We start from the raw sequence: 27,337 nt of genomic DNA, 5'->3' as shown, positions 1-27,337 counted from the left end.
AGTAAGTAACAATGAAACTACATACCATAATTGGTCTACAGAGACTTCAACATTAACTAATTTTTAACACTTTTAGGGGAATTCAATTGTTTATGCATGCCTGATCGCCCATCTAAACTGATGGGGCTTCAGTTGTTGCAGGTCTTTGCGCATGTCACACCCAAAGCCGAGTTTAGCCGTGTAAAGTGGCTAAACTCGTCTAAGGCCCTGCTTAACGCTCCAAAGCGGAAGTTTGAGCATCCAAAACAAAGACTTCGACGATTTGGGGGAATTCAATTGTTTGAATTGCCCCTCCCCTTTAGAATGTAAGCTCTCACGAGCAGGAGCCTCTTCTCTCACTTATATTTTAATTTACAACAGCACATAACACTTGGTTGCTAACACCCTGCTGCTTATTTTTATGCAGCAATGTTTATAAATCATGTATTTTTCCAGCATTGTCTGTACTGTTAACTGTTTTTCTTCTGTGCTCATTTGTTTATGTACATTGTAAGGTGCTGCGGAACCCTTGTGGCGCCATATAAAGGATAATGATAATTTCTGCTAGCCACCTTAGGAAGGTACAAGCAGAAATCCATTCATGTCCATCAACAGAAACTATTGAATTGCCCCCACAAGAACGCAAAAATATTTGATTTCCCCCTATTGATATGCAACACTGGTAGGATTAAAACTGGTGTATGAGGTGATGTGAATAGGGTGCACTAAGGTTGTAAAACTATGTCTAAATGTATGAAGAATATCAGGGTGTGTACAAAGAAAAGACAAGTCATCGCAAAATTTCTGACCTTCACAGTCACAATTCCTGGAGGTTTCATTTTACCCTTCATACACGCCATATTCAATCTATCCTTGAGCCTCACCAAAAGAGCATTGTGCGTGTTTATTTTCACTAGAAAACAAGTGAATCAATTAAAGCTACAGCCTTACAAATACACTCACACGTCGCTTGTGGGCAAATCCATAAACCACTTACTGTTTTTAATATCTTCTCAAATATCCATGGCTCCCATATATGTCCGTGAGCCACAATTTGTTACACTTCAAAAGCAACCCAGGACAATTACCCTCACTTAGGTGTCCCAAGTACATTACAGGGGAAATTCAATTCATAGCAAAGACCAGTACAGTTTGTTACTGTACACATGATTTGCTTGTTTACTTTTGCATCTGGTTCAAAAGAATAAATTAGCAAAGATACCCTCATAAAGTGCCTTCACCCTAGCATGTCGCAGGCACTTTGCTGCCAACGCTATGAATAGAATTCACTCTTATGATTCATACACAACATACAATTTTAGCTTATTTCATATATGTTCAATTGCACATAATACACTCAATGGGTGCATGTACATTCCCATGGGCACATGACTTGCATATAAGATACAGATATTTCCCTCAATTGCTCTAGTTTCCTCCCACACTTCAAAAACATACAAATAGGTTAATTGGCTCTGATAAAGAGTGTGACTAAGGTGTAAATCAACAACAAAGATTTTTGTACAGTGCTGCATAATATGGTGGAGTTATGCAACCAGTAATAAAAACACTTCTGTATTCAAAGCAAAAAGTATAGGCCCTTACAGTATGGTTGTAGACAGATCCAAGTTAAACCACTTCACTTTAGACCTACCCCTACAGTATTGAGAAAATTTACATCCATTAAGGGTAGCAAAGCCATAGATAGCAGCCAAATATATATGTTACCAGTTCCTCTTGTAAGATGTTGCTGCAATTTCCTACTATAAACAGCATGATTGATCCTGTACTAATATATATATATATATATATATATATATATATATATATATATATATGTGTGTGTGTACACATCTTGACAAAGGTCCACATATAGGACCGAAACGTTGATACTGCTAATGATGTAATACTATTTACCTTTGGAATAAAGAAAACCTTTTGTGAAGACTGGTGAGTGCACCCCTATCCCTATTTTTCTGCTTTGTATAAAAGACCGGGGTGGTTCTTTATGGGTTGGTCGCCCCATCAGGTTGTACACGGCGCTTTGTTACTCTGAACGCCGCACCCTCAATGCTATGTGTGGGCCGCTACCCGTGAACGATTACTGGACCCAATGTCTCAGGTCTCTACCCTAGAAAACAACACAATGCGATTTCCTACCTGTACTATCAGCAACGTTGCCCACAGATGAAGCCATAGCGAAGGTGAGAGTCGGTCGGTGCAAGGTCCCGCTCCGGCCTCACTTCAGTGCTGTGTGAAATGGCGCCTGGCCGTGATACCGGGACTATTTCCACGAAAAATAGGTCGCCGTGTCAGTGCGCGTAGCCTAGAGTGTTTTATTTTAGAAAGTAATAGCTGGCAGCAGTATTATTCAGAAATGTCTTCATCTATGAGAATGCACAAACCAACCACATGATTGATCAGTGGGTGTCCAGTGTAACATTGCGGACGGTAAACATCATGACTGCACATAAAAGACGCAAAGTATCCCTCCGCTCTGTGCAATGCGACAAACAGCTGTATCAGCGCATGCGCTGTCCACTCAGTGGGCAGGATAAGAATGGCGCCTAAAGCTACCATCAGCCATTTTTTTTGTGGTCACCTATTTGTTCGACCTGTGCATTATGTGTTGACAGATATCACGTTCTGGTATACAAAATGTAAAATATGCTTATTGTCATCTTAGTTGAATGCACAATTATTCTGTTGTATGGCGCATTAAGTCCTTTAGGCATGTTACACAGGGTTCTACAGGTAATTGTGCAGAAAGTGGTTTGTCCATAACAGCCTATCAAATTTGTGTTTAAATGTTTTGTTTTTTTAAATTACACTATGGCTAAATTTTTATGCTATCTCAATTCATTTAAAGGTACTTCCATATCTTTGTGGCCCCTGGTTACACTACTTGCGTATCTTCACTATTCAGTGAAGATACGTAAGTAGCATAAACTTCAGGAAATACTATTCGGACCATTGCGGGCTCGCTGCACTCGCCATGCTGCGGGCATGGATTTATTCCCCCTCCATGCCCACTTGGATGGTAGGGTATGACGTTGGACACTGGCTTATAAGCTTGTGTCAAACGTCATTCCCTACCATCCAAGTGGGCATGGAGGGTGAATAAGCCCACAAGGGTCTGAATAGTATTTCCTGAAGTTTACGCTACTGACTTAATACTCATTTTTCTCAATGTTCTTACTATTCTTATGTAACCCTATATACAGTGTTATAACCAGTGCTTCCATCCAGGGCCAGATTAACAATGGGGCAGATGGAGCTACAGCTCCAGGCCTCCACATAAAAATAGGCCCATCATCAACATGATAATGACCAGCTGCCTAGGCTGGTCACAGAATCAGCCATAAATTATAATTATTAAAATTGTTTTTCTACTTTTCACACAAAATTATGCATTTTTTCTATTTTTATGTATTTAGGGAAACAATGGGGCTTGTAGTGTATGGGGTGTACACCCACATAGCACTGGTTACAGCTGCTCTCCTTCTCAGTATAGGCCCTTGAACATTTTCAGCCCCAGGCCCATGTGGCCCTTAATCCAGCCCTGCTTCCATCCCAAGTTTATTATATAATTTAATGGAGAAATTACCAGGGCATAAAGAAACGCGTTAGGAAGAAAGACGACTACCCAATCCTCTACTGTTCAATTGCCATTCATTGCAGGGACCCAGAAAGAAAGCCTGCACCACCCATTAATACTCCTGTTGTGGAACCACCTTACCGCTTTTTGCGGCTACAACAAGTGGACATAGAGCTCAATTTACAGCTACCCGCCAGCTCTCCTTTAGCACACACAGGAGTTCCGGCTATACACGTGTCCGACGGAAACCGCTCCCCGCTGGATAGAGACGCCGGTCTCATCAGACAGGGTGTACGGAGGTATCACCATTCAGCACGGACACGGGAGTGAGCCAGAGCACTATTGGAACGGCTTTAAAAGATCCATTGCATATGCTACATTGGTAAGCAGCGTTTGATTACACAGTTTACTATGGCAATTACTTTAATGGAATTTATGTGAACACCACCACTGTTTATTAACAGAGACATTGTTGCACATTTTCAGAAAAGTTATTTCACAATATTGTATCATCTTTTTGCAACAAAATTGAAACCTTGTAACAAACATTCCATATCAGAGGATTTTTTGGATTATTCATTTGTGTCATTGAGACTTTTTAGCTTTCCAGCAACTGTCTTTTCCTTTAGGAAAGGTTGTTATTTTATAATGATGTTTGAGATGATTATCACATGAGCATATTGCCTGTGTTTTAAATGTTTTTTTTATAATGCTGGGACCCATGCATTAATGTTATTACTATATTATATGTCTGAATAAAATCATTTATTTTTATTTTAAACAATTGAGTATATATGGTGGTTGGTCTAGCGCAGTTGCTTATCTATATTTTTATGGTCACTACTCTTTTGTTGAGAATCTACAGAGTTTCTTTGGAACAGCAGCTGAATCGATCCCAATATATTAAGTCTAGCTCTACTTCTGATAATTAGCACCGACTGGTTTATTTATATTATTTACCAATGTAGGTTGGGAATGCTTAGAGAAACCCACTTTAGTTATGATGTAACATATACTACAGTTGTGATTTCCTCCTGATACTGTTAGTGAAGTGTAGCTACCTCAATCCCTCTTCTCTTATGGGGTCATGGGCGTAACTACCATAAGTGCAATGGGTGCAGCTGCTATGGGGCCCAGAGCTTAGGGGGGCCCATCTTCCATGTCAAAGTTACATGTGTAATATACATTTTGCACCATTCAATGGTACATAGGGGCCCTTACAAACTTTTGCTATGGGGCCTTCAAATATCTAGTTACGCCCCTGTATATAGTCTGTAGGGGATGCTGTCATAATGCCGATGGCCAGCAAGCCGTCTGACTAAATCCTGACGCGGGACTAATGACAGGTGTCTGAATCAGGGCCATAGTTCAAAGTCTATGGCAACGTTTGTGTCCAGTAAACTTAGCAGGGACGTGCAATCAGGGCAGGCAGAGCCTCCCCTGTCCTACAGTACTCCTAAGATTCGATTCTAAAAATTATTAGAATAATACAGAGAAGATATTTATAACTTATAAACATCTTCTTTATTTATTGTAATGATTATTATAGTTAACACTCACCAACTTTATGAAGCTCCCTGGGACTGCAGAGAAACAAGAGATGAGGCAGCAACAGCTCAGCCTCGCTTCTGCTTCGGGGCAGGGCCACACTATAGGCAGTAAGCTGCACAGAAAGAGAGCTAATAGAGGCATGCCTCTAAGTATGGGGGCTGTGCCTTGAGCACTGATGGACACCTTGGATGAGTCATGTGACCAGGAAGTGCACTACAGTGTTTAGAGATCGGAGATCAGCCAGCAGCAGCAAGAGAAGACACAGTAATGCAGGTAGGAGAATCAATGGACACTGAAGCTTAGTGTAGTGAGGGGAGAGTTACAGTGAGTAGGGGGTGAGACAGGCTCTCAGCACTCAGCACTCCATGTGTGCCTCCCCAGCCATTGACCTCACCACACATCACTGCAACTTAGTAAATGCTGTGTTCAGAATAATCAAAAAGAAGTGACTCTCCACAGTTACAAGCAACCATGGGAGAAATGAATATGTCACTAATAGTACAACTTAACTGCCCCCAGATCTCCAAAAACAAATATGTCCATTAGTGTTTACTAGGGATACAGAAATGGGCTGTACTCCCTTTCCGTATCTAAAGGTATCCTGCTTTCTCTTAAGGTATGCTTCAATAAATCTCCCCCAGCTCTATAGCTCTCTCATCTATAATGAACTTCCAGGATCTAAGATCCGCCGTGAATAATTCCTACCGCGGTGTCTGGCTAAATTCTGGCTTATCCAATGTACCTACACTACAGCGTATCCAATGCCTCCAGCAGTGTTGGTATTAGGGTGATGGAGCGCACTTTCACTTTCTAAGATATTAAAATACGTGCTTTTGCTGCTAATGTCGTCATAGTATTTATAACTGATCGGGAACTGTAGTAGCATAGGTAAGCGCCTCTCCACAGTGCTCAGCTGTCTCTCATAGGCGACACTCCCATCCATCACCTGGCTGACGCTATTATAGCTTTGTTGCAGCGCCGGTGACAGAGGTGGTGCGCTCAGGAGGGGGAACGCCAGTCTGCCCTCCGCAATAACGGCTCCTCTATTTATACTCTCTCCTCTCCCAGCCGCGCGACCCTCTCTTTCAGGGCCGGATTATAGGGTAAAGACTAGTTCCACTTCAGTTATTGTATCTGGAAGTGACGTGCACTGAGGGCGGAAGTGTACTTTCTTGCCCACACAGTGCACCAAAATAAGAAAGTTAACCCCTTGCGGGCTCGCTTCGCTCACCACGCTTTGCATATATATTTGCATTTGAAACTCCAGTTTATTACATTTGCTTTAAAATGTAGTACTGTATACTGGGATTTTACGTTCAAATATATATATATATATATAAGGAAGAGAGAATAGGCACTCACCATTCAGTAGAAGGAATCTTTAATAACTCACATATATAGCATGATGAAATCGACGTTTCGGTCCTACCAGGACCTTTGTCAAGACAGAGACAATCGCCACAAAGCTACCACGTGTCTTGGTGGTAGCTTTGTGGCGATTGTCTCTGTCTTGACAAAGGTCCTGGTAGGACCGAAACGTCGATTTCATCATGCTATATATGTGAGTTATTAAAGATTCCTTCTACTGAATGGTGAGTGCCTATTCTCTCTTCCTTATGCTTTGGACTTTGCTGTCTCTAAATAGAGCACCCCACATGGTGAACTTGATGCTATGAGTGCAGCTCATTGGATTAATTTTATATATATTAATATATATATATATATATATATATATATATATATAGCACAAACGATGCAGACGGCACTCAGAGACTCCCAAAGTAGTAGAAGAAAAGGTTTAATATAATGTCAACGTTTCGGAATATTTTTTTATGTTTTTAATTTTCTCGGTATGTTGTTCTATGAGCAATATAGTTGGATTTTTGTTTAAACCTCTTTATTTTCATACTAGTATTGATGTATAACATTTTTTGGGGTTCAAATTGTGTTTGTTTTTGTTTTTTGTTCATATATGTCAGTATACTGATGTATCATTTTTTGTTTATTTTTGGATACCATTTATTATTCTAACATATAGTTATTGCTTTTTTCATTCTTTTTCTTATGTTTATTATGTGTATATCAGATGGCTATTTTTATTTGTTTACATTTGTTTCTTAATTTCAGACATGTGCGGTTCTGCTTTGATCGTCTGTCATTTGGCTCCCGTTTTGTTTACGGTTGCCATGCCAGCGCTCTGGCATGATCCAATCATGTCTGACGTCATCAGCGGGCGTCCCTTGGTGACGGCTGGGGGATGCGCCATGTAGTGACGCATACCCTCGTGATGCCGGAAGCCAGGTGGGCGTGCTGATCGGGCGGGGAGGAGTGATTGTCATGTGGAAGGTATTTATATGTATGTTTGTCCATTGTTGTATTGTATTGTCTTGAGAGTCTCTGAGTGCCGCCTGCATCATTTGTGCTATTGGAGGGTGTTGCGTGTTCAACCCACAGGAGGGCACCGGAGCAAGTACTGTGCTGGAGCACTGCCTACGGAGTGCCGGTCCATTGGATTGTGTATGTGTATATATATATATATATATAGATATATAGATATATATAGATATACACACAAAGACATACTTTTTTTTTTATAACATCGCCAATATAGTACTTTGATCATTTTATTGATAGGGGCCCCCACCAGTTTGTTGCCCAGGGGCCCCCACAGACCTTAATCCGGCCCTGCACTCTTTCCAGTCTGGACCTACCTCTCGCTGCTCCTTCCAGAACCCTCTCCTACAGCGTGAGCCCATTTATCCTCCCTATAGTGTATAATGCAAATAAACTATGTACCATGGATATACTTCTCCCTGGTCGAGCTCACAATAACTTATACAACAATAAATATACATTTCTTACTTCACCGATAATAGATTACCTCACCACTATACAGAAATTACCTCACAGTATATACCAGTGATTTTCAACCTTTTTCAACTCGAGGTATAATACGCAAGATTTTAAAATTGCCAAGGCACACGATCCGGCGATGCGGTGTGCGCGACCTATGAAAAAAAATACATATTGGCTCCCGCACAAAAAAAACCACACCCATTGGCCTCCACAGGAACAAAACACACTACATTGGCCTCAGAGGCGGATTTAGGCCTCATAGGGCCCTAAGCAAGATATCAATCTGGGGCCCCCCTTCCTCAAACAATTTCCCTCCCAGTCAGTCTGCATATTCCAAACCCCCCTACCCCACCAGTAAGTCAGTGTATGCCAAATCCCCGCCCTGACCTGTCCCCCCCCCAGTCGCAGGACTGGAACATTTTTAGAAATGTGGATATTACAGAGAAGGACTTATGTCTACAGTAACTGATGTGCCAGGTTTACACATCACAGTCAGGGCCATATAATGCAGAGAGCGTCACAGTGAGGGCCATATAATGCAGAGAGCGTCACAGTGAGGGACATATAATGCAGAGAGCATCACAGTAAGGGCCATATAATGCAGTGAGTGTCACAGTAAGGGCCATATAATGCAGAGTGCATCACAGTGAGGGACATATAATGCAGAGTGCATCACAGTGAGGGTCATATAATGCAGAGAGCGCCACAGTGAGCGCCATATAATGCAGAGAGCGTCACAGTGAGCGCCATATAATGCAGAGAGCGTCACAGTAAGCGCCATATAATGCAGAGAGCGTCGCAGTAAGCGCCATATAATGCAGAGTGTCACAGTAAGTGCCATATAATGCAGAGAACGTCGCAGTGAGCGCCCTATAATGCAGAGAACGTCGCAGTGAGCATCATGTAATGCAGAGAGCGTCGCAGTGAGCACCATGTAATGCAGAGAGCATCGCAGTGAGCACCATATAATGCAGAGAGCGTCACAGTGAGCGCCATATAATGCAGAGAGCGTCACAGTGAGCGCCATATAATGCAGAGAGCGTCACAGTGAGCGCCATATAATGCAGAGAACATTGGTGACCCACATATAAGTTATAAAACAGATCATATGAATACACCTCTAACACACAGAAAATGAATACACCACCCACACCACAGACAGAATTCAAATACATTCCAACCCCCCCCACACAAAAAAATATACCCCTCCCCATTATATACATATACCACCCCCCTAGATGACACTGCCACTTACCTCAGGATCTGTCATCTGTGTGACCCCTGCTGGTCTCCAAGGCATAGGAGAGGAAGCAACTCAAGGAGAGAGACAATGGGCTAGACAGGAAAGGAAGGGGTGGGGTCTTGGGGTTAGGGGGCATAGCCTTAATTCAGCGATAGAAGGGTAACTATAGAATAGACAGAGAGGAGGGGCAGAGAGTCAGGGGAAGGGGCAGGGTTTTGTTGTTAGAGGGCGTGGTCTTGGGCATCATTCTGGGATAAGAGGGTGGCTATAGAATAGACAGAGGAGAGGCGGTGACTCAGGGGAAGGGGCTGGCTCACGGCAGAGTGACAGGCAGAGTGATAAGAAGGGGTGGGGCCTCCTCCTCTCCTCCACGCGGAATGGCTCCTCCTTCCTTACAGCTAGCGGTCAGACACAGAATACTATAATAATGAGCCAGTGTGACTCATCATTATTAGTACTGCCTGGCTGCCGGCCCTTTAATTGCCGCGGGCCCCGGTGTAAGCACCGCTGGCGCTGCGGGCCCCCTGGGACCCGCCGGGCCCTAAGCGCCCGCTTTGGTAGCCTAGCGGTAAATCCGCTACTGATTGGCCTCCACTGGAACAAAACACACTACATTGGCCTCCACAGGGATAAATCACACTACATTGGCTTCAATAAGAATAAAACGCACATACATTGGCCCCAGAGAAATAAAACGCACATACATTGGCCTTCACAGAAAAAAAATAACATTGGCTGGCCCCCAAAGAAACAAAACAAAACACATTGCTGACCACAAAGAATAAATAAAAAACACATTGCTCCCCACAAATAAATAAAACCATTCGCTGGCCCCCAAAGAAAAAAAAACCCACATTGCTCCCCCCCAGAAAAAAATTCTGTCCCTCATCGGCTGGGGGTGCACACAGTGTAGAGCTGTCAGCAGCTTGCAGAGGTGTCAGCAGTGTCCGGGCGGGAGGGCTGACTGACAGGTGGGGTGGGCTGGTTGACTGGCGGGGTGGGCTGGCAGGCAACGCAGCGTGCCATGCTGCCGCGTCTAGACAGGTCACAGCCTGGGCGCGCCTGAGCCTTCCAGGAGAGTTCAGCGGCAGCACTGCCTGGTCCGCAGTATACTATTCTGACATGACAACAGCTCACGGCACAGTGGTTAAAAAATGCTGGTATATACATATATGATATTAACTATTACTTGACTGCAATTATAACTATACTCTAGTTAATATGGGGGTATTTGTGACTATCATATAGATTTATAGACCTATTTAATTAGATGTGTAAAGCCCTATTTGACTACTTATCCACATAAAGGCTACACTTAATAAGGGTCTACAAAAGTACAGTGCAAACATAACATAAGGTGCATATAAAAGGACATAAAGGTCCAGAGTCAGAGTTGCACGCAAGTCCGTTTTGTGGATGAACATTTCTATAATTCACAATGTGCATGCTCCTTAGGGTAGAATACACAACCTTCAGCAACTACCAGTTTTATGCAGTGCAACTGGGTGTTCACAAGTAGGATAAGTGTTCTGTGAGCATGTAGATAGGGTTACAGACTATTCATATTGCAAGCTCAGCATCTAATGGTTCCCAGACTTCCAACATAAAATCCAGCAATGTGATGGCTACTAACCATCGCATCAAAAACCGTCCGATGGTATAACCATCGATGGTTATACTATGCGCATGTGCAGAATCATTCAGTGCTTCGTGCATGCACACATGAGCTGAGTTGCGGACACGATTTCCAGGTGTTCGTAGTTGCATAGAAGCTGTGAGCAAACGGAAGGGCATCAAAAAGCTGCATCCAATGGTTTGCAATCATCGAGGACCCACAACTCAATGTAAAGAAGTACTTCCATCGAATCAGGAACATCAATGGTTGTTGATCATCGACTTTCGATATCCAAACCTAATTCAGAGATGAGCGTATGCAGAAATCCATCTAATTTCTGATAGAGGCCAAATGTCACGATCAGGGTTTCTCGGCATGGTGGTCGACGGGTATTACCTGTGAGGTCACTGTGGCGGGGGCCGTCTGGTGGTGGTGCTGGTGTGTGGCGAGGGGCATTGGCTGTGCATGGCTCTGCGCGGCCATGCTGTCACGTTGGGCTGGTGAGGCCTGGCAGTGCTTTCGTTCCGTTTGGCATGGGCTCCACCATCTTGCCTCCGGCCATGTGATTTGCTTGCCCAATCCTTCCTGGTTTGTCACATGCTGTCTCTGGCCAGTCGCGGCACAGCACTTGGTATTTAGGGTGGTTCAGAGCCTCACTTCATTGCCAGTGCAACGTGTTTCTCAGCATAGCTGAGAGAGAGTTCCCTGTGCTTACCACCTGTCACCTGTGAAATGCTACCTGCCTGCCTGCTTGTCTGCTCCAACCCCGCTGGACTACCCTGCATCCTCCATTACCTTCCCTTTGCCTAAGTACCTGAGTCCTGCTGTTCACCCTGCACCTTGCCTCCACTGACACTCTGCTGGCTATTTCTTCCTCAGTCTGCATTCTTCATCAATCAGTCACCACCTAGACAGTTCCCCTTGTCTGCCACTACCTGGACATTTTCTATTGACCAGTCACTACCTGGACATTTTCCATTGCCTGTCACTAACTGGACTTTTTCCTATTTGCCTCACTACAGCTCCCAAGTGCACTTTAGTGCTATACCCGGCCTTTCTGTTTTACCACATTCATGTCTGTTAAGCCACTCATTAAAAACTCCACATTTACTTTTAAACCTGCTTCAGTGTCTGCTCCTATTACCACCCCGGGTCCACAACAAAACCAGAACCTCACAGTTTGCACTGGCCCCATGGATCCAGCCACGGAACAGGAGTCTGGAGTAGATTTATTTTGGTGCATTGCTGGCCGTCTGGAAAACCTGGAAACCATGCAGCACCAAATGGCTCAGTTTCTGCAAGAAATGTCTAAACGACAGGATAATCTGCAAACCTCCTTATCCACCTCTGGGGTACCAGCAACTACACCCGCTTCTATGTCCGGGAATACAGGCAGAAGGGCATCTCCCTGCTTACATCTCCCTGTGCCAAGCAAGTTCGACGGCAACCCTAAGCTCTGTCGCGGATTCCTGAATCAGTGCGATATACATTTCACCCTACAGCCTGATCATTTTCCTACTGCAAGAACCAAAGTGGCTTACATTGTCTCCCTGTTGTCCGGCTCGGCCTTGGATTGGGCTTCCCCACTCTGGGAGCATTCAGATTCTCTGCTGGATAACTATACCGACTTTGTAGCATCATTCAGGAGGATTTCTGATGAGCCTGGACGTACTGTATCAGCATCATCCAGTATTATGACATTGAAACAAGGAGCTCGTCCTGTCAGCCAATATGCCGTACAGTTTCAGATTTTGGCATCAGAACTCAAGTGGAATGAGGAAGCCCTCACCTCAGCTTTCTGGCATGGGCTTTCTGATTGACTAAAGGATGATCTGGTCACCCGTGACCTTCCTGCTAACCTAAACGATATGATTTCCCTCTGTAACAAGATTGACCTACGCTTCAGAGAACGTCAGGCTGAGAAGCACAGAACTGACCAGCAAAGGTCATTTACTCCTGCCTCTACTACCCGTCCAACCCCTCCTTCTACAGATGAAGAGCCAATGCAGGTGAATCATACCCATCTCTCCAAAGAGGAACGTCAGAGAAGAATATTAAAAAACCTCTGCCTATACTGTGGAGACTCTGGTCACCTGGTGGCCTCCTGTTCCCGAAAATCAGGAAACGCCCATTCCTAACTGACCCTGGGGACATCAAGTTAGAAGTAATGAGCCCGTCCCCAAATTCTAAATATTTCATATTGATCTTAGCCATAGATCTCAAGTCAAAACCTGTCTTCGTTACTGCTCTACTAGACTCTGGAGCAGCCGGAAATTTTATAACCTCCAGCTTAGTGGACAAACTACAGATTTCTTGTTCAGCCCTCCATCATGCGATTTCCTTGACTACCATAGATGGTCGGCCTCTGGCTAATGGAGTTGTCACCAAAGAAACTCAACCAGTACTAGTCCGTATCGGAGCACTCCATTCTGAGTCTCTAAAGTTCTTAGTGATACCTGAGGCGTCTCAAGACGTCATTTTAGGACTACCCTGGTTACGCCTGCACAATCCTAGGATAGACTGGTGTTCTATGCAAATTCTTTCATGGGGTGCTGACTGTCAGAAATCCTGTCTTCCCAAGATACGACCTGTAAGGAAAACAGCTTCAGTAATATCTCCATCAATTCCTAAGGATTATCAAATGTTTACTGATGTCTTCTCTGAACAACAAGCAAATGTCTTACCTCCTCATAGAGAGTGGGATTGTCCAATTGATCTATTGCCAGACAAGATGCTGCCTCATGGTCGCACCTATCCTCTGTCCTTACCAGAGACCAAAGCTATGTCTGAATACATTCAGGAGAATTTGGAGAAATTATTTATTTGCCTCTCCACCTCTCCTGCCGGAGCTGGGTTCTTCTTCGTTGCCAAAAAGGACGGTGGCTTAAGACCTTGTATAGAGTACCGAGGCTTGAATGATATAACGGTCAAGAATCGATATCCGCTTCCACTAATCACAGACTTATTTGACAGAGTCAAGGGGTCCATCATATTCTCCAAGTTAGATCTTAGAGGGGCCTACAATCTCATTCGTATTCGCTCAGGTGACGAGTGGAAGACCGCTTTTAATACTAGAGATGGACATTTTGAATACCTTGTGATGCCTTTCAGCTTGTGCAATGCCCCTGCTGTCTTTCAGGGCTTTGTCAATGAAATTTTCCGGGACTTATTGTACGTGTCTGTTGTTGTCTATCTGGACAATATATATTGATTTTCTCGTCTTCTCCAGAGGAACATCATATACATGTGAAGGAGGTACTGTCTCGTCTGAGGGAAAACCACCTCTACTGTAAGCTGGAGAAATGTGTCTTTAGTGTACCCAGTGTGCCATTTCTCGGTTATGTCATCTCTGGCTCCAGCCTAGAAATGGATCCCAAGAAAGTACAGGCGATCCTGGATTGGTCCCGACCTCAAACCTTGAAAGCCATCCAGAGACTACTCGGATTCGACAACTATTATAGACATTTTATCAAAGGATTCTCGTCACTGATGGCTCCCATTATGGCCCTGACCCGTAAAGGCGCCAATCCTGCCCTATGGTCACCCGAAGCAGAGACAGCCTTCCAGATTCTGAAACAAGCCTTTATTACAGCTCCTGTCCTAAGACAACCGGACCTGGATAGACCTTTCTTATTAGAGGTGGATGCCTCATCAGAAGCAGTGGGAGCAGTGGGGCCAAATTTCCCTTCATTGTCTTCACTGACCATCTGAACCTCCTCTTTCTCAAAAATATCCAGTGTGTGAGTCCTCGTCTGGCCCGATGGCCCATTTTCTTTGCTCGTTTCCAGTTCACCCTGACCTTCCGATCTGGGGCTCTTAATCAAAAAGCGGATGCTCTGTCTAGATCTCTCCTCTGTAACGACAATTCAGAGACCCTACGTAGTGCTCCTGTGCTGGAGTCAAGAGTGTTTGCCACTGTACAAATACAACCCCCTACTGGGAAGACCTTTGTGGCCCCTGAGTTAAGGAAGCAGCTCCTCACCTGGGCTCATTCCTCTCACTTTGTAGGTCACTCAGGTACTCGGAAGACTCTGGAACTTTTAAAAATAAGTTACTGATGGCCATCCATGAAGGCTGATGTGCTGGAGTTTATTTCCTCATGTACCTCATGCGCTCAGCATAAGTCTTTGCGTCAAGCCCCAGCTGGTGAATTGTTGCCCCTGTCTATTCCATCACGTCCATGGACGCATCTCTTCATGGACTTTGTAATGGATTTACCGAACTCTCAGGGTTACACCACCATCTGGGTTGTGGTAGACCGATTTTCGAAGATGGTCCATTATGTACCTCTAAAGAAACTGCCTACTGCTCCTGACTTGGCTCACCTGTTCGTCCAGCACATATTCCGCCTCCATGGACTTCCTACCGAAATAATTTCTGATCGTGGTACGCAATTTGTGGCAAAATTCTGGAGAGCCCTATGTTCTGTTCTACAAGTTAAGTTGAACTTTTCCACGGCCTATCACCCTCAAAGCAATGGATCCACAGAGAGGGTCAATCAAGACCTTGAGACCTTCCTAAGGATCTTCATGTCATCATCACAAGACAATTGGTCTGAGTTGCTACCATGGGCGGAATTTGCACATAATGCCTCCTACCATTCCTCTACTAATCAAACCCCATTTCTGATCATCTACGGTCTTCATCCTCGGATTTCTGAATTCTGAAGCCTACCTGTCTTTGATGTGCCAGCCGTGGAGGATACCGTAAGAAGATTTGCATCTAATTGGTCACCAGTACGTATTGATTTGGAGAAGTTGTCCTCTCGCTACAAACTTCAGGCAGATAGGAGACGTAGAAAGGTACCTTGCATGCAAGTTGTAGACCAAGTCTGGTTGTCCACCCGGAACCTCCGCCTTAGAGTACCTTCGATGAACTTTGCTCCCCGGTTCATAGGACCCTTCTCCATCACAGAAATCATCAACCCTGTGGCATATCATCTTCAGTTGCCCGCTTACCTAAAAATTCCTAACTCATTCCACATCTCCCTCCTGAAACCCCTAATCTTGAACAAATTTCGCAAGGTCCTTCCTGTTCCTCCTGCATCCAGACTGAGAGAGGCATGGAGTACGAGGTCTCCCAGGTCCTGGATTCTTGTATCCACAGGGGACGACTACAGTATCTCCTAGATTGGAGGGGTTACAGCCTGGAGGAGCACTGTTGGACCAATGCCCGAGACATCCATGCTCCCGCACTCGTCAGGAAATTCCATACGGCTCTCCTGGAAGACCTGGTGAGCATCCTGAGGCCACCCATAAGAGGGGGTGGGTACTGTCACAACCAGGGTTTGTCGGCATGGTGGTCGACTGGTATAACCTGTGAGGTCACTGTGGCAGGGGGCATCTGGAGCTGGTGTGTGGCGAGGGGCATTGGCTGTACGTGGCTCTGTGCGGGCATGCTGTCATGTTGGGCTGTTGAGGCCTTTCCATTCCGTTTGGCATGGGCGCCACCATCTTGCCTCCAGCCATGTGATTTTCTCGCCCAATCCTGGTTTGTCACATGCTCTCTCTGGCCAGTCATGGCACAGCACTTGGTATTTAGGGAGGTTCAGAGCCTCACTTCATTGCCAGTGCAAAGTGTTTCTCAGCATAGCTGAGAGAGTTCCCTGTTCTCACCACCTGTCACCTGTGAAACGCTACCTGCCTGCCTGCTTGTCTGCTCCAACCCCGCTGGACTACCCTGCATCCTCCATTACCTTGCCTGAGTACCTGAGTCCTGCTGTTCAACCTGCACTTGCCTCCACTGACACTCTGCTGGATAATTCTTCCTCAGTCTGCATTCTTCATCAATCAGTCACCACCTGGACAGTTCCCCTTGTCTGCCACTACCTGGACATTTTCTATTAACCAGTCACTACCTGGACTTTTTCCTATTTGCCTCACTACAGCTCCCAAGTGCACTTTAGTGCTATACCCGGACTTTCTGTTTTACCACATTCATGTCTGTTAAGCCACTCATTAAAAACTCTGCATTCACTTTTAAACCTGCTTCAGTGTCTGCTCCTATTACCACCCCGGGTCCACAACAAAACCAGAACCTCACACCAAATGAGCTGTTGAGCTCACATAGGGCCTGATTCAGAGATGTACGCTATTACTTTATTTACTCAGTTAAACAATTATCTCTCAAATGCGCACACACCAAGGTACCTTTGCGAGCACCTCGCAAAGAGGATTTCTCCCCAAAGTGAGATACTGGGAAATGGCGCCAAAAAATGCAGGAATATCCTAACTGTTTTTGGGGAGTGATGTAGCCTGCATCTGCGATAATGTATGCCAATAGTGATCCTGATGGCTAACTATTTCAGTGGTTGTTCCTGGGTGGTAAGAGTTCCAGTGGAATCATATGCATTTTTCACTTTGGATGTCCAAAGTCTGTACACATACCCCATGACCTGGGACTCGGTGCCATAGCATCGAGACTTAGGTCAGACGGTGACCTCCCAAGGAGAGACAAGGCTTTCATTCTTAGCTCTGTTTCCTTTATCCTCAAGCACAGTTATCTTCTTTTTCTAGACACGTTTTATTGACAGGTTACGGGAATGGCCATGGGGGCTAGGTTTGCGCCGAGCTATGCCAACCTTAACATGGGCCACTCTGAGGATGCCCATGTGTGGGGTGCCTAGTCTGGTTGACACCTGGTCCTCCATGCCCGTTATATAGATAATCTTTTCATTATTTGGGATGGGGACCTGAGGACCGCCACCTGTTTTGTGTCCAATTCTTTCACTCTTCATTTCACTCACACTTTTTACCACACAAAGATGAATTTCCTGGCTATAACCATTGAGATTAAAAATGAGAAGATCTATACCTCTAGCAAAATGAAAGAGGTAGGCAGCAATGCTTATTTGCACTTCAAGAGCTGACTAGCCCCTTCCCCCGCAAGAAAAAGAAGAAACTATACTAAATTAGAAACATTGGGGATTAGACAGGAACAATGAAGGAGTATTTTCTAGCACAGGGCTATCCAGATATAATGGTGTGAAATGCTTTTGAAGAAAGCAGATCCATTGAGAGGGATAGCCTTTTAGATACAAAAGGTGCAACAAGCATCAGACTAAAGATATAGGCCAAGATTTAGTCTCTGAGCAACGGCTGCTGTATGCTGCAATAAGTGCTAAAATAATTATATATAAGAATGACAGCATCTTAAAACAGGATAACATTCTTGGTACTCACCTCAAAAATCTAGATTTATAATTAAGAAGATCCCTAAAAACCATACTGGCCCCTAGCCCTTTAAAAATTAAAGCGCCAAAGGAACAGCAGAGAAAATAACTTTCATGCTTACAGCCCAAGCCAAAAGGTTCTTAAAAGTGCAAGGGTAAAAAATGTTGTATTAATCGTAATTCTACCTCCTGACCTGCGGATGCAATTTTTGTTATATAGGAAGAACAACTAGAATGCTTAAATCAAGGTTTATGGAACACCACAGGAATATTTTAAGTGTGTTCAGACACACAGCGTATTCAAGCAGTTTATTGACCATCACCATGGGGACCCTAAGTCCCTCAAAGTGGTGGGACTAGAACAAATATCAGCAACAGGGAGGGGGGATATCATTTTGAAAGCCTTTTAAACAGGAATTTATTGGATGTTCAAACTAGATATGATTTATCCCAATGGTTTAAATGACACTATGGAACTAAATGTAGTTCTCTAGATACTACATGCAAATTAATTTTCCAGATAGTCATCCTACGGATTTGATCTAATTTTCTTCTATCTACTAGTTTCCATTGTTCTATAAGTACCTATTTCTAATAACACTTTTAGTATTTTAATAATCCACATATTGATATTATTTCTCCTAATATCTATTTCCTTTATAATAAATATTGTGGGTATTGGGTTCATCCAGTGTCTAAATGGATACATATCTCTGCTTTGTTTATATGTATTAAGAACTGTATCAATGCTTTTTAATAAATACTGATCGCTGAAGACAGCCAACCAACTGGCCCTGATAGGTTGCTAGGAGTCATGTGGTATATACACCCTTTGAGAAGCTTCCGAGAGGTGCAACGAGCCACCTTTCGCACACATGAAACTCCATGTGATCGGCACTGGTTTGGCCACCGGAGGTGCAAGGCTATTTTAGCCTTAGAGCTATTTCACACATGCCGGTTTTGACCGGGCGGCAAAAAGCCGGCCTGTATTTAACCGGCTGTGAAATGTAGTACTGCAGGGAAAGGACAGGCTCCTTTCACACGACACGGCCACGGCACGGTCACCGTGTTATAGCCGGAAAAAACTACTATGCAGGACGGTGCCATGCCTTCCCTGCCGTCCCTGCACGCCAGTAGTGTGAAGGAAACAATGTTTCCTTTCACACACACTGGCTTCTGTCGGCCGGGCTTGTACAGCAGCGCTGCTGCTGCGCATGTCCAATAGGAGAAAAAGAAAAACCTGACATAAAAAGCGGCTCAAAGCCGCTGCTTATGAAAGGCACGGTGTGCCAGAAAAAAGCCGTCCGGCTACCGCCCAGTTCTTGCCTGACCGGCAAGAACCCGCATGTGTGAAATAGCTCTTACGGTGCACTCTGACCATGCCCATCCGGAAATGCCAAACAGAGCACAAGGAGGGCTGTTAGTACACTTCCTCAGACATGTGACTTATTTCTACAGCACATGACCAGGGAGGAAGTTAAATGCGGCGATCTTTAAAGGTCATTTTCTCCATTGTAGACAACTAAAATCTTCCATAGATTACTTAAAATATATGGTATAAGAAGTCTGCCTTCTATTTTTAAACATATTAGTATTTTAACATTGCACTCAGTTGATGGAATGGATTGTGACACACAGGTGTTTGCTAGTAGCCATATTGGTTAGGGTATATAAATCCTCTTAGGAACATGTATCATTTACCTTTGATAAAGCTGTGGGACAGAGTGAAATGCGTCAAGTGTTTTCTGCTCACTGTACCTTATTACTCTGGGACTTTGATTGTACTCTATTCTACCTGGACCAGGCCCTGGATGATACATGGGATTTAACCACTACCTATGATACCCTCCTCACTCCCCGACTTACCTGATCCATGATCGCGCTGTACAGGGCAGGCGCACCTTCTCTCCCGGTCGTCTCCATCTCACTGACAGATGCTGGGAGGAGGCAACCACGCCTTCTCCCAGTATCAGTCAATGGGGAGGGCCGGAGGCGGAGATGACTGGGAAGACGTGACCACGGAGCAGGTAAGTGGAGTAGAGGGGAGTGAGGAGGGTGCGGAGGGAAGGGCCACAGACAGTGGCCTGGCACCGTAGGTGAAGGGGGAGGGCCGGGCCCCGGTTTGGAATGGGCCCTATAGCAGCGGCACCCACGGTAGTTACGCCACTGCCTCTACCATCACAGCTCAAACAGCCCACGATCATCCGACCCCTCTGTGTGATTTATTTCTGCTAATAAGAAACCCTCCTGTTCTGGACTTTGTGGTGGTAAATATATACAGCTGAAATGATGCGTACCTTTTAATACAAGTATTGTGACATTTCATCTTCCCGCCGTTACTTCCATAGGCTATAATAAGAACAGGCTTCAATATTGCACTTTACCGGACAATTATGTATATGCTAATTCTCAGCTGCTGAGAACAGTGACTTATATTCAATATTTTATTTTCTAACATATTTCTGTCTACGCATATATGAAGTTATATTTGTGTATACACTGGTCAATATTAATTTACACTTATTTTTGTTTTTCTATATGATGTATTAAATATAATTATTCATAATCTATTCCATCTCCCTCATAGTATTTATTAGTGCTAGCGCTGTTTAATCTTTGTATGTGGTATTTTGATTTGTGGGGTCTGACTACCCTCATTTTTTAACAGACAGGTAGAACGATGAAGAAATCTGTAACAAGTGGGGGAGAGAGCAAGTGCCTGAAGGTGTAGTATTTATAGTCACCTTAGTATAAAACCAAAATAATAATAATATGTGTATCAGAGGGAAGCTAATAAGTAGCATTTTCCTTCCCAATCTGTTGTGTACCCTGGGCTGGACCTCGAATAATCTCTGCTTCTCCCGTTAAGTGCATCCAACCTCAGTGCAAATAGAAAATCTCCATAGTGCAATATTTTTGTATAAGGTATATACATTTATTGCAACATAAAACACACAGCAAACATACATTAGGAAGCTAGAACATGGCGAAACGCATTGGTTTCCTACCTCCAACTACTCTCCTGGAGAAAGATTTGGCATGTTCTTCCCTGATTTCCACTAGGACCTATCTGCAGCATGTACATGTGTGTGCTTTTTTTAACTCTTGCTTCAGTCATGCCAAATAGACCCTCTTGGCAAGCCAAGTACCATGCAACTCAGCCGTGCCTCTACAAAACTATATTGCTAGCGTATACTGTTCAATGGAGTGTGCGACACTTGTACATCATACTCGCATACTAAAAGCATTTTAGAGAAATTGTGAACGCAACACCTACAGTATGAGCGCAGTGGTAAAGTGGACGTGTACGGCTACATCTGAGAGACGCGTCATAAAATTTACTTTCTTCCAAATGTAAAAGAGCCCAAAGTTAGTAAGATATATTTGTTGATGAAAACACACTGATACTTTTCAGGGCTTCTCATAGATTGTGTTTTACTAGGAGTTCCATGTAAGTGTCAAAGAGAAACCTTATATAAAAATGCATGTAGCCATAGGGATCATTGTGCCTTATAACCAATGCAGGGAAATGGTACTGATTATATCATTTGAATGTATATATCTCTGATTTCTTTCCGAAGTACACAGCAGCAACATAATGGGGGTAAGGTGCAATCACGGTGATTGTTAGACTCTTCAGGGAGTTAGGGAGATTGCTTCTATTTCAGGGAGTCTCCCTACATTCAGGGAGAGTTGGTAAGTATGTTGTACGTCTGTGTGCGACTGAGTCTGAATCCGTGTAAAAAGGGCTACGATATGAGCAGCCACAGCTTTTTCTCATGCAAAGTTCTGCTGTGCTTCATCTGCGACTTTGCACATGTGTAAAACCCATTCATGTGTGGTTAAAGTTGCAGCCTACTATCTCAAATAAATTGTATTTGAAAAATGAGTGATTGTCCAGCTTGATCGCTGTGGTTCCAAAGCACAAAAACTGTTTAAGATGCGAGAGGATCGCACATGCAAAGAAAAACAGATTTTGCAGGAATAATTAGATGTAGGAAAAATGGATTAAAGGAACACAACAAAATATTGCCCAGGCTAGCATGCACAGCTAGCCTAGCAAAGGAGGGTCTCTGGGATACTCTGCCAATCAGCAGGTCAAAGTAGTACAATATATACACAGGGATAGGGTCATAAATTATATTACAGTATTGCAAATATGAGGTTTCTGATACACAGGTCAGTCTCATATAGGTCAGGGGGCCAGGAAATTCCAAGAACAAGGTGGTTAATTGGTGGATCGAGTCTCTCTTTGTTGGAATCAGGACCCTCCTGCACAAGGCTAAGATTTCAGAACCTAAGGGAGAAGACTTGTTTGTCATTCCAATGGTTCTACTACATACAAGGACAGTGGTTACTGTTGCAATGTTGAATTTAGGATAAGAACTAGGGAATTTAGCACAGACGTGGGCAATGGGTCTGATTCAGAGCTGTACGCTATTGCATTCATAGCAGCGATCACGCTTGTAATTTCTGAATGAAAATATGCTAATGTCTGCTAACAGACTGGACTATGTGAAGCCCCATTATACTCTGATTGTATGACCCTCCGATCATTCAGACTGTGTATGTGTCACCGTATCTCCATTTCTCATGCCGATGTGTGCAATATCTGGCTGTGTGTCCTGGTTTTACTATGGGTGTATGCGGGCGTGTGCTAGGGTGTGTGTTACCAATCGGAAATTGTGAGCGCTTTGTCTGCAGCGCCTGGATACATACTGTACAAAGACAATGGTTATTGTTACAATGTTGAACTTAGGATAAGAACTAGTGAGTTTAGCACAGACAAGGACAATGAGAATTGTTTACTCACCAATGCACAGTGAGAGGCAATAAACAATGTTTGACATCCCAAGAAAATATTAAATCTGGACAAAGACTCAGCAAATGAATTTTGGTACAGCTTAAGTATATCTAATGTCTAAAGTTAGTATTGCATTGGTATTGATTGTTATTAAGTCAAACCAACTCAAAAGGAGAGAAATTCTCATTGTCCTCAGACCTCTGTGATGACTGGAAGTCACAATGCCCATGTATATCCTATTGTACAATGAGTCTCTATGGGAATATGATGGAAAAGATTGATTTAGTTGCCCAATATTTTAATTTATCTTTAACTGCAAGTGGCTTTTTGCAGTGTCTGCAATGTCACTAAGATACAAAATATAAAGAAAAGTATGGAATGCTACTCTTCTCAAAGCATCAAGGCATTTTGAGCCCTATGGGGTATGGACGTCCTGTAAGTGAGGATACATCTGTACACAAATGCAAAGCTAGAATGGAAATGAGTGACAGGTGTCAGTCCTCCAGTACAGAATCTCCACTTGTATCACATAAGCAAATTGTATTACTAAGGCTTATGTTGATGGTACACATTAGATGATATTCTAAATGATTTGCACAATTCCGACGGATCTGAACGACAAATCGTTCAAGTCTAGTGTGTACACACTATGCGCGCTCTTCCGTCTTCCGTCGCATCTTCAGGTCGATTCTACATGCTGCTCAATCTAAAGATGTGACTGACGATGGCATGCATGTAGATGCGGCGGAGGAACGACATATCATGCGGTTGTTCACCAGGGATCCTAATCCCGGCTGTCGGGATGCTGGCACACCAGTCAGAATCCCGGCACTGGCATCCCGAAGGTAAGCAGTGGGGTTAGGCACTATTGGGAATATTAGGGCTAGGCACTGGGGGGGTGGAGGGTTAGGTTTAGGCTGCAGGATGAAGGTTACATTTTAGGCACTAGGGTTGGGGGAGGGTTTGGTTTGGGATACTTACCGTCAGGTGTCGGTATCCTAACCCTGTCGGGAAGCTGGGGTCGAGATTTTGAACGCCGGCATCCTGTACCCAACCCGTTCACCAAATCGTGTGGTGTGTACGGACCACAAAAATATGTCACCCGTCGCATCTGTTGTTGGCTGGGTACACATTTGACGGCCTGTGTACCCACTTTAGAATAGGACATCCTCCATGTATATTCAGAGAGAAATCAGGGCTTTTCTACTGTCACTCAGCAGAAATATATATATATTTTTTTCTTTGGCTCATACCACCTGTGGTCTATTGCTACCTTTACTCCCAGGCAATGAGAATGCTACCTTTACTCCCTGGTCACTGCTGCTGAGCCATTTAGAAAGAAAAAAAAAACTGTACAGTTTTAAAAAAATAATAATTTCAGTTGGTTGAGATCTTTTGCGAAATATTTAGAAAGTGACGTCTGTAACCCTCTTGACTGTTAATATTGTTATTTGTTTACAATAACTTAAAACATTCCTCCTATTGCATGGCGCAGTGTAATAAGGACAAGGGGCCGGATTCAAAAATGTACGTAGTAACACAGCCGCTGTACTACAATATGCAAAAGCCACAGCAGCAGTCTTAAGTAATAAGAACGGTCCGCGTCTTTTCACTGTCAATATCAGTATGCAGTCACTAACATAGATGCCCACCCATATGTCCCCTGGTGGACGCTAAGCAGGACTACTACTGTATATTGATTATATGGAAGTGTGCTGTGTGTATTCTTTTATGTGAAAAAAAGAAACTGATTGTATTTTTTTTTTTCTTACTACCCAAAATGCATTGTGGTTACCGGCTTGTGACATAATTTCTGTCATGTGGTATAAATATCATCAAAGCCCACTCTCCATCTACACCTTGATAAAGATTCATTGAGGATCGACACAGCGTTGGTGCTGACATTTGTGGGCATCCATAGGACAATCACAGAGACCTGGAATTTACTTGGAGGTATGCAGTTATTCTAATGCAGGTTCCTTTTTACCTGCAGGCTGATATATTGCATATTTCTCCATTTTTTTACTTGTAATTGTCTTTGGACTCTGTTGTGAACATCTATATTGAGATCTTCCTGATTGTGCTTATTGGCTTTTTTATATACAGTACATCATTTACTATTTTCGTTTGGAATAAAATATTGCCTTTGAATGAATGCCTGTGTGAGATAAATGACAGATACTATCATGTTTAAAGAAACCGTTGTGTGGATCCCAACCATTGTTTATGTGAGTTGGGTACGCTCTACTACTTAATCACTGAGTTTTACATGGTGAATTATATAAAAGGAAAAGAAACCTCTACGTATATTTCTCACATACTCCTGAAGTGAGTTTTCAGTACGCTCATTTATAGATATAGTAATAGTGGTGGCGAGATCCTTCGCTTTTTTGGTGTTCATCTTTGACTATAAGTAGTACCACCCCTACTTTTACCTTTCTGGAACACAAGGCGGATGTATTTATTCTGAAATAAGCAATGCTTCACATTTGTTCTAGTTTTTTGTCATTTATTTTTCATACCCCCTCCCACATCTTGGAGTCACATTGAATGAGAGGAAGGAGTTGTCCCTGACGGCCTTTGAAATACTACAAACATTATATTCTGGACTATTTGGTTTGAAAAGAAATCTGTTTTATTCTAGTCGTGCCGGGGCCAGTGTTCATGCAGTTGATCCCAATGGGTATGTCTCCGGCCGCAGTATTGGATCAGAAAAGCCGGCAGTGGACGTCTTATTACTTAACATACAATAATTAAAGGAGAAGATCAAAGGCGATACAGTCACATAAGACATCTTATGTGACTGTATCGCCTTTGATCTTCTCCTTTAATAATTGTATGTTAAGTAATAAGACGTCCACTGCCGGATTTTCTGATGCAATACTGCGGCCGGAGACATACCCATTGGGATCAACTGCGTGAACACTGGCCCCGGCATGCCTAGAAATGAGGCGGACACATCACTGTTATCTCGGAAGCTGGCACCTTTAGACTGCGACATCACCTATACTTAGCTGCAGCCACGGGTTAGGCAACCACCACATTTTCAGTGAGAGTTTTGGGCAGAATTAGACATTAAATAAAATAACAGCAGCTGAAAGAGCTATAGAAATAAGTGACAGCACATGAATGGGAGTGTGTTGAGGGGGCATGAGGATTTCAAATAATAATCTTCACTTGCAAAGTCAGTGCTCACCACATAAATGAAAAACTATTATTCCACCCTCTCAGTACTATGCCAGTTATTTGTACTTGACGATGATTGGAATTTAGCGAGGAAGGCTGTACATAATTACATAGCTGTGACTTTAGTCCAATCAAAAGGTAGTTTGCTCTAGAAATATCATTCCCCCTTCCAGATTTTGGTGGTCTATTTGGCATCAATTACAGTGACCAAGGGGGAAATGTAATAGCGTGCAAGATGCAGGCATTGGCACAATTCAGGAGAGTCTGTCTGAAATTTTAAAACAACAATAATTAAAAAAAAAGTAACACCAAGCTTGTTTTGGCTTTATTGCAGCTTTACAACATCGGGCAGATGCCGAAATCGCGCCTATGCCTGTATCTAGTAGCCTATTACATTCCCCCCCCCCCCCCCCCAATTGTGTGGCGAGAGAAAGGATAAAGTACAAACTCCAGTAGACATACATATTTACGGATTGTGTATACCGCCACTATAAATGTCCATTTCGGCCACTGTATAACAAATGTGTGTACTTATGGATATATATTTTTACCCGTTTGTGGAGCGGTGTCTGTCACTTTATAAGTGTGATACATAAAAGGCTCAAATTAATGTGTGCTAGATTGTTATTCTTCTTCCAAAGCAAATACCTGCTCAAAAACTTTTACCTGTACAATCTATTATCTTCCTATTGCTATTCAAACATGCAGTATTTGCTCATATTCTCAAAATACTCCCACTACCCTACCTTGCCTCTCCAAGCTTCTTCAGCAGGTCTACACTCATCTCACATGCCTACTCTTCCTCACATAAAACTTTTTGATACTCTTATGTTGAGTAATAAGGGAAGTACTATCTGAGCCACAAGGAAATGCACAGCTCTACACAAGCACAAATCTTGTGAGGACCACTATCTAGATCATGGGTTCTCAAACTCGGTCCTCAAGACCCCACACAGGTCGCGTTTTCTAGGTCACCTAACAGGTGCACAGGTGTATTCATTACTCACTGACATTTTAAAAGATCCACAGGTGGAGCTAATGATTTAATTTGTGATTGTGTGAGGAGACCTTAAAAACATGCACTGTTTGGGGTCCTGAGGACCGAGTTTGAGAACCTGTGATATAGAAATTTACTCGCACAACCTGTTGGGACACTTTCAGAAAGACATCAGTCCAGAGGTGGTCAATAATTTAATTGCTACTATCTTAAGCCCACTAGTTGCATCTAATTGTTCTTGATCTCTATGCTTCCTTTGATACAGGGCCTGATTCAGAGTTGGATGCAAACCCGATGGTTTGCGTATAACTTCGATAGTGTCTGTACGATCGCTTGT

General features: G+C 43.5%; 1 protein-coding gene across 3 annotated transcripts in view; it reads right to left on the bottom strand.

Annotated features, from left to right (window-relative positions):
- OGT (O-linked N-acetylglucosamine (GlcNAc) transferase) overlaps window positions 1–2,276 on the bottom strand; it is a 113,346-nt gene extending 111,070 nt beyond the window's left edge. For 2 of the 3 annotated variants that reach the window (XM_088445547.1, XM_088445548.1), the window contains exon 1: window positions 2,140–2,274. In XM_088445547.1, coding sequence (XP_088301673.1) covers window positions 2,140–2,176 — 37 coding nt within the window. In that variant the 5' untranslated portion in view covers window positions 2,177–2,274. Of the gene's footprint in view, window positions 1–2,139 lie in introns of all 3 variants that reach the window. The other variant, XM_088445549.1, reaches the window with a different exon arrangement.
- Between the last annotated feature and the right edge of the window lie 25,061 nt (window positions 2,277–27,337).

Source organism: Taudactylus pleione, unplaced genomic scaffold (assembly GCF_031769625.1).
Source record: "Taudactylus pleione unplaced genomic scaffold, aTauple2 ptg000381l, whole genome shotgun sequence".
Lineage (NCBI taxonomy): Eukaryota > Metazoa > Chordata > Amphibia > Anura > Myobatrachidae > Taudactylus > Taudactylus pleione.
Note: the sequence above shows the minus strand (reverse complement) of the source record. Positions and strands in the feature narration are given on the sequence as shown.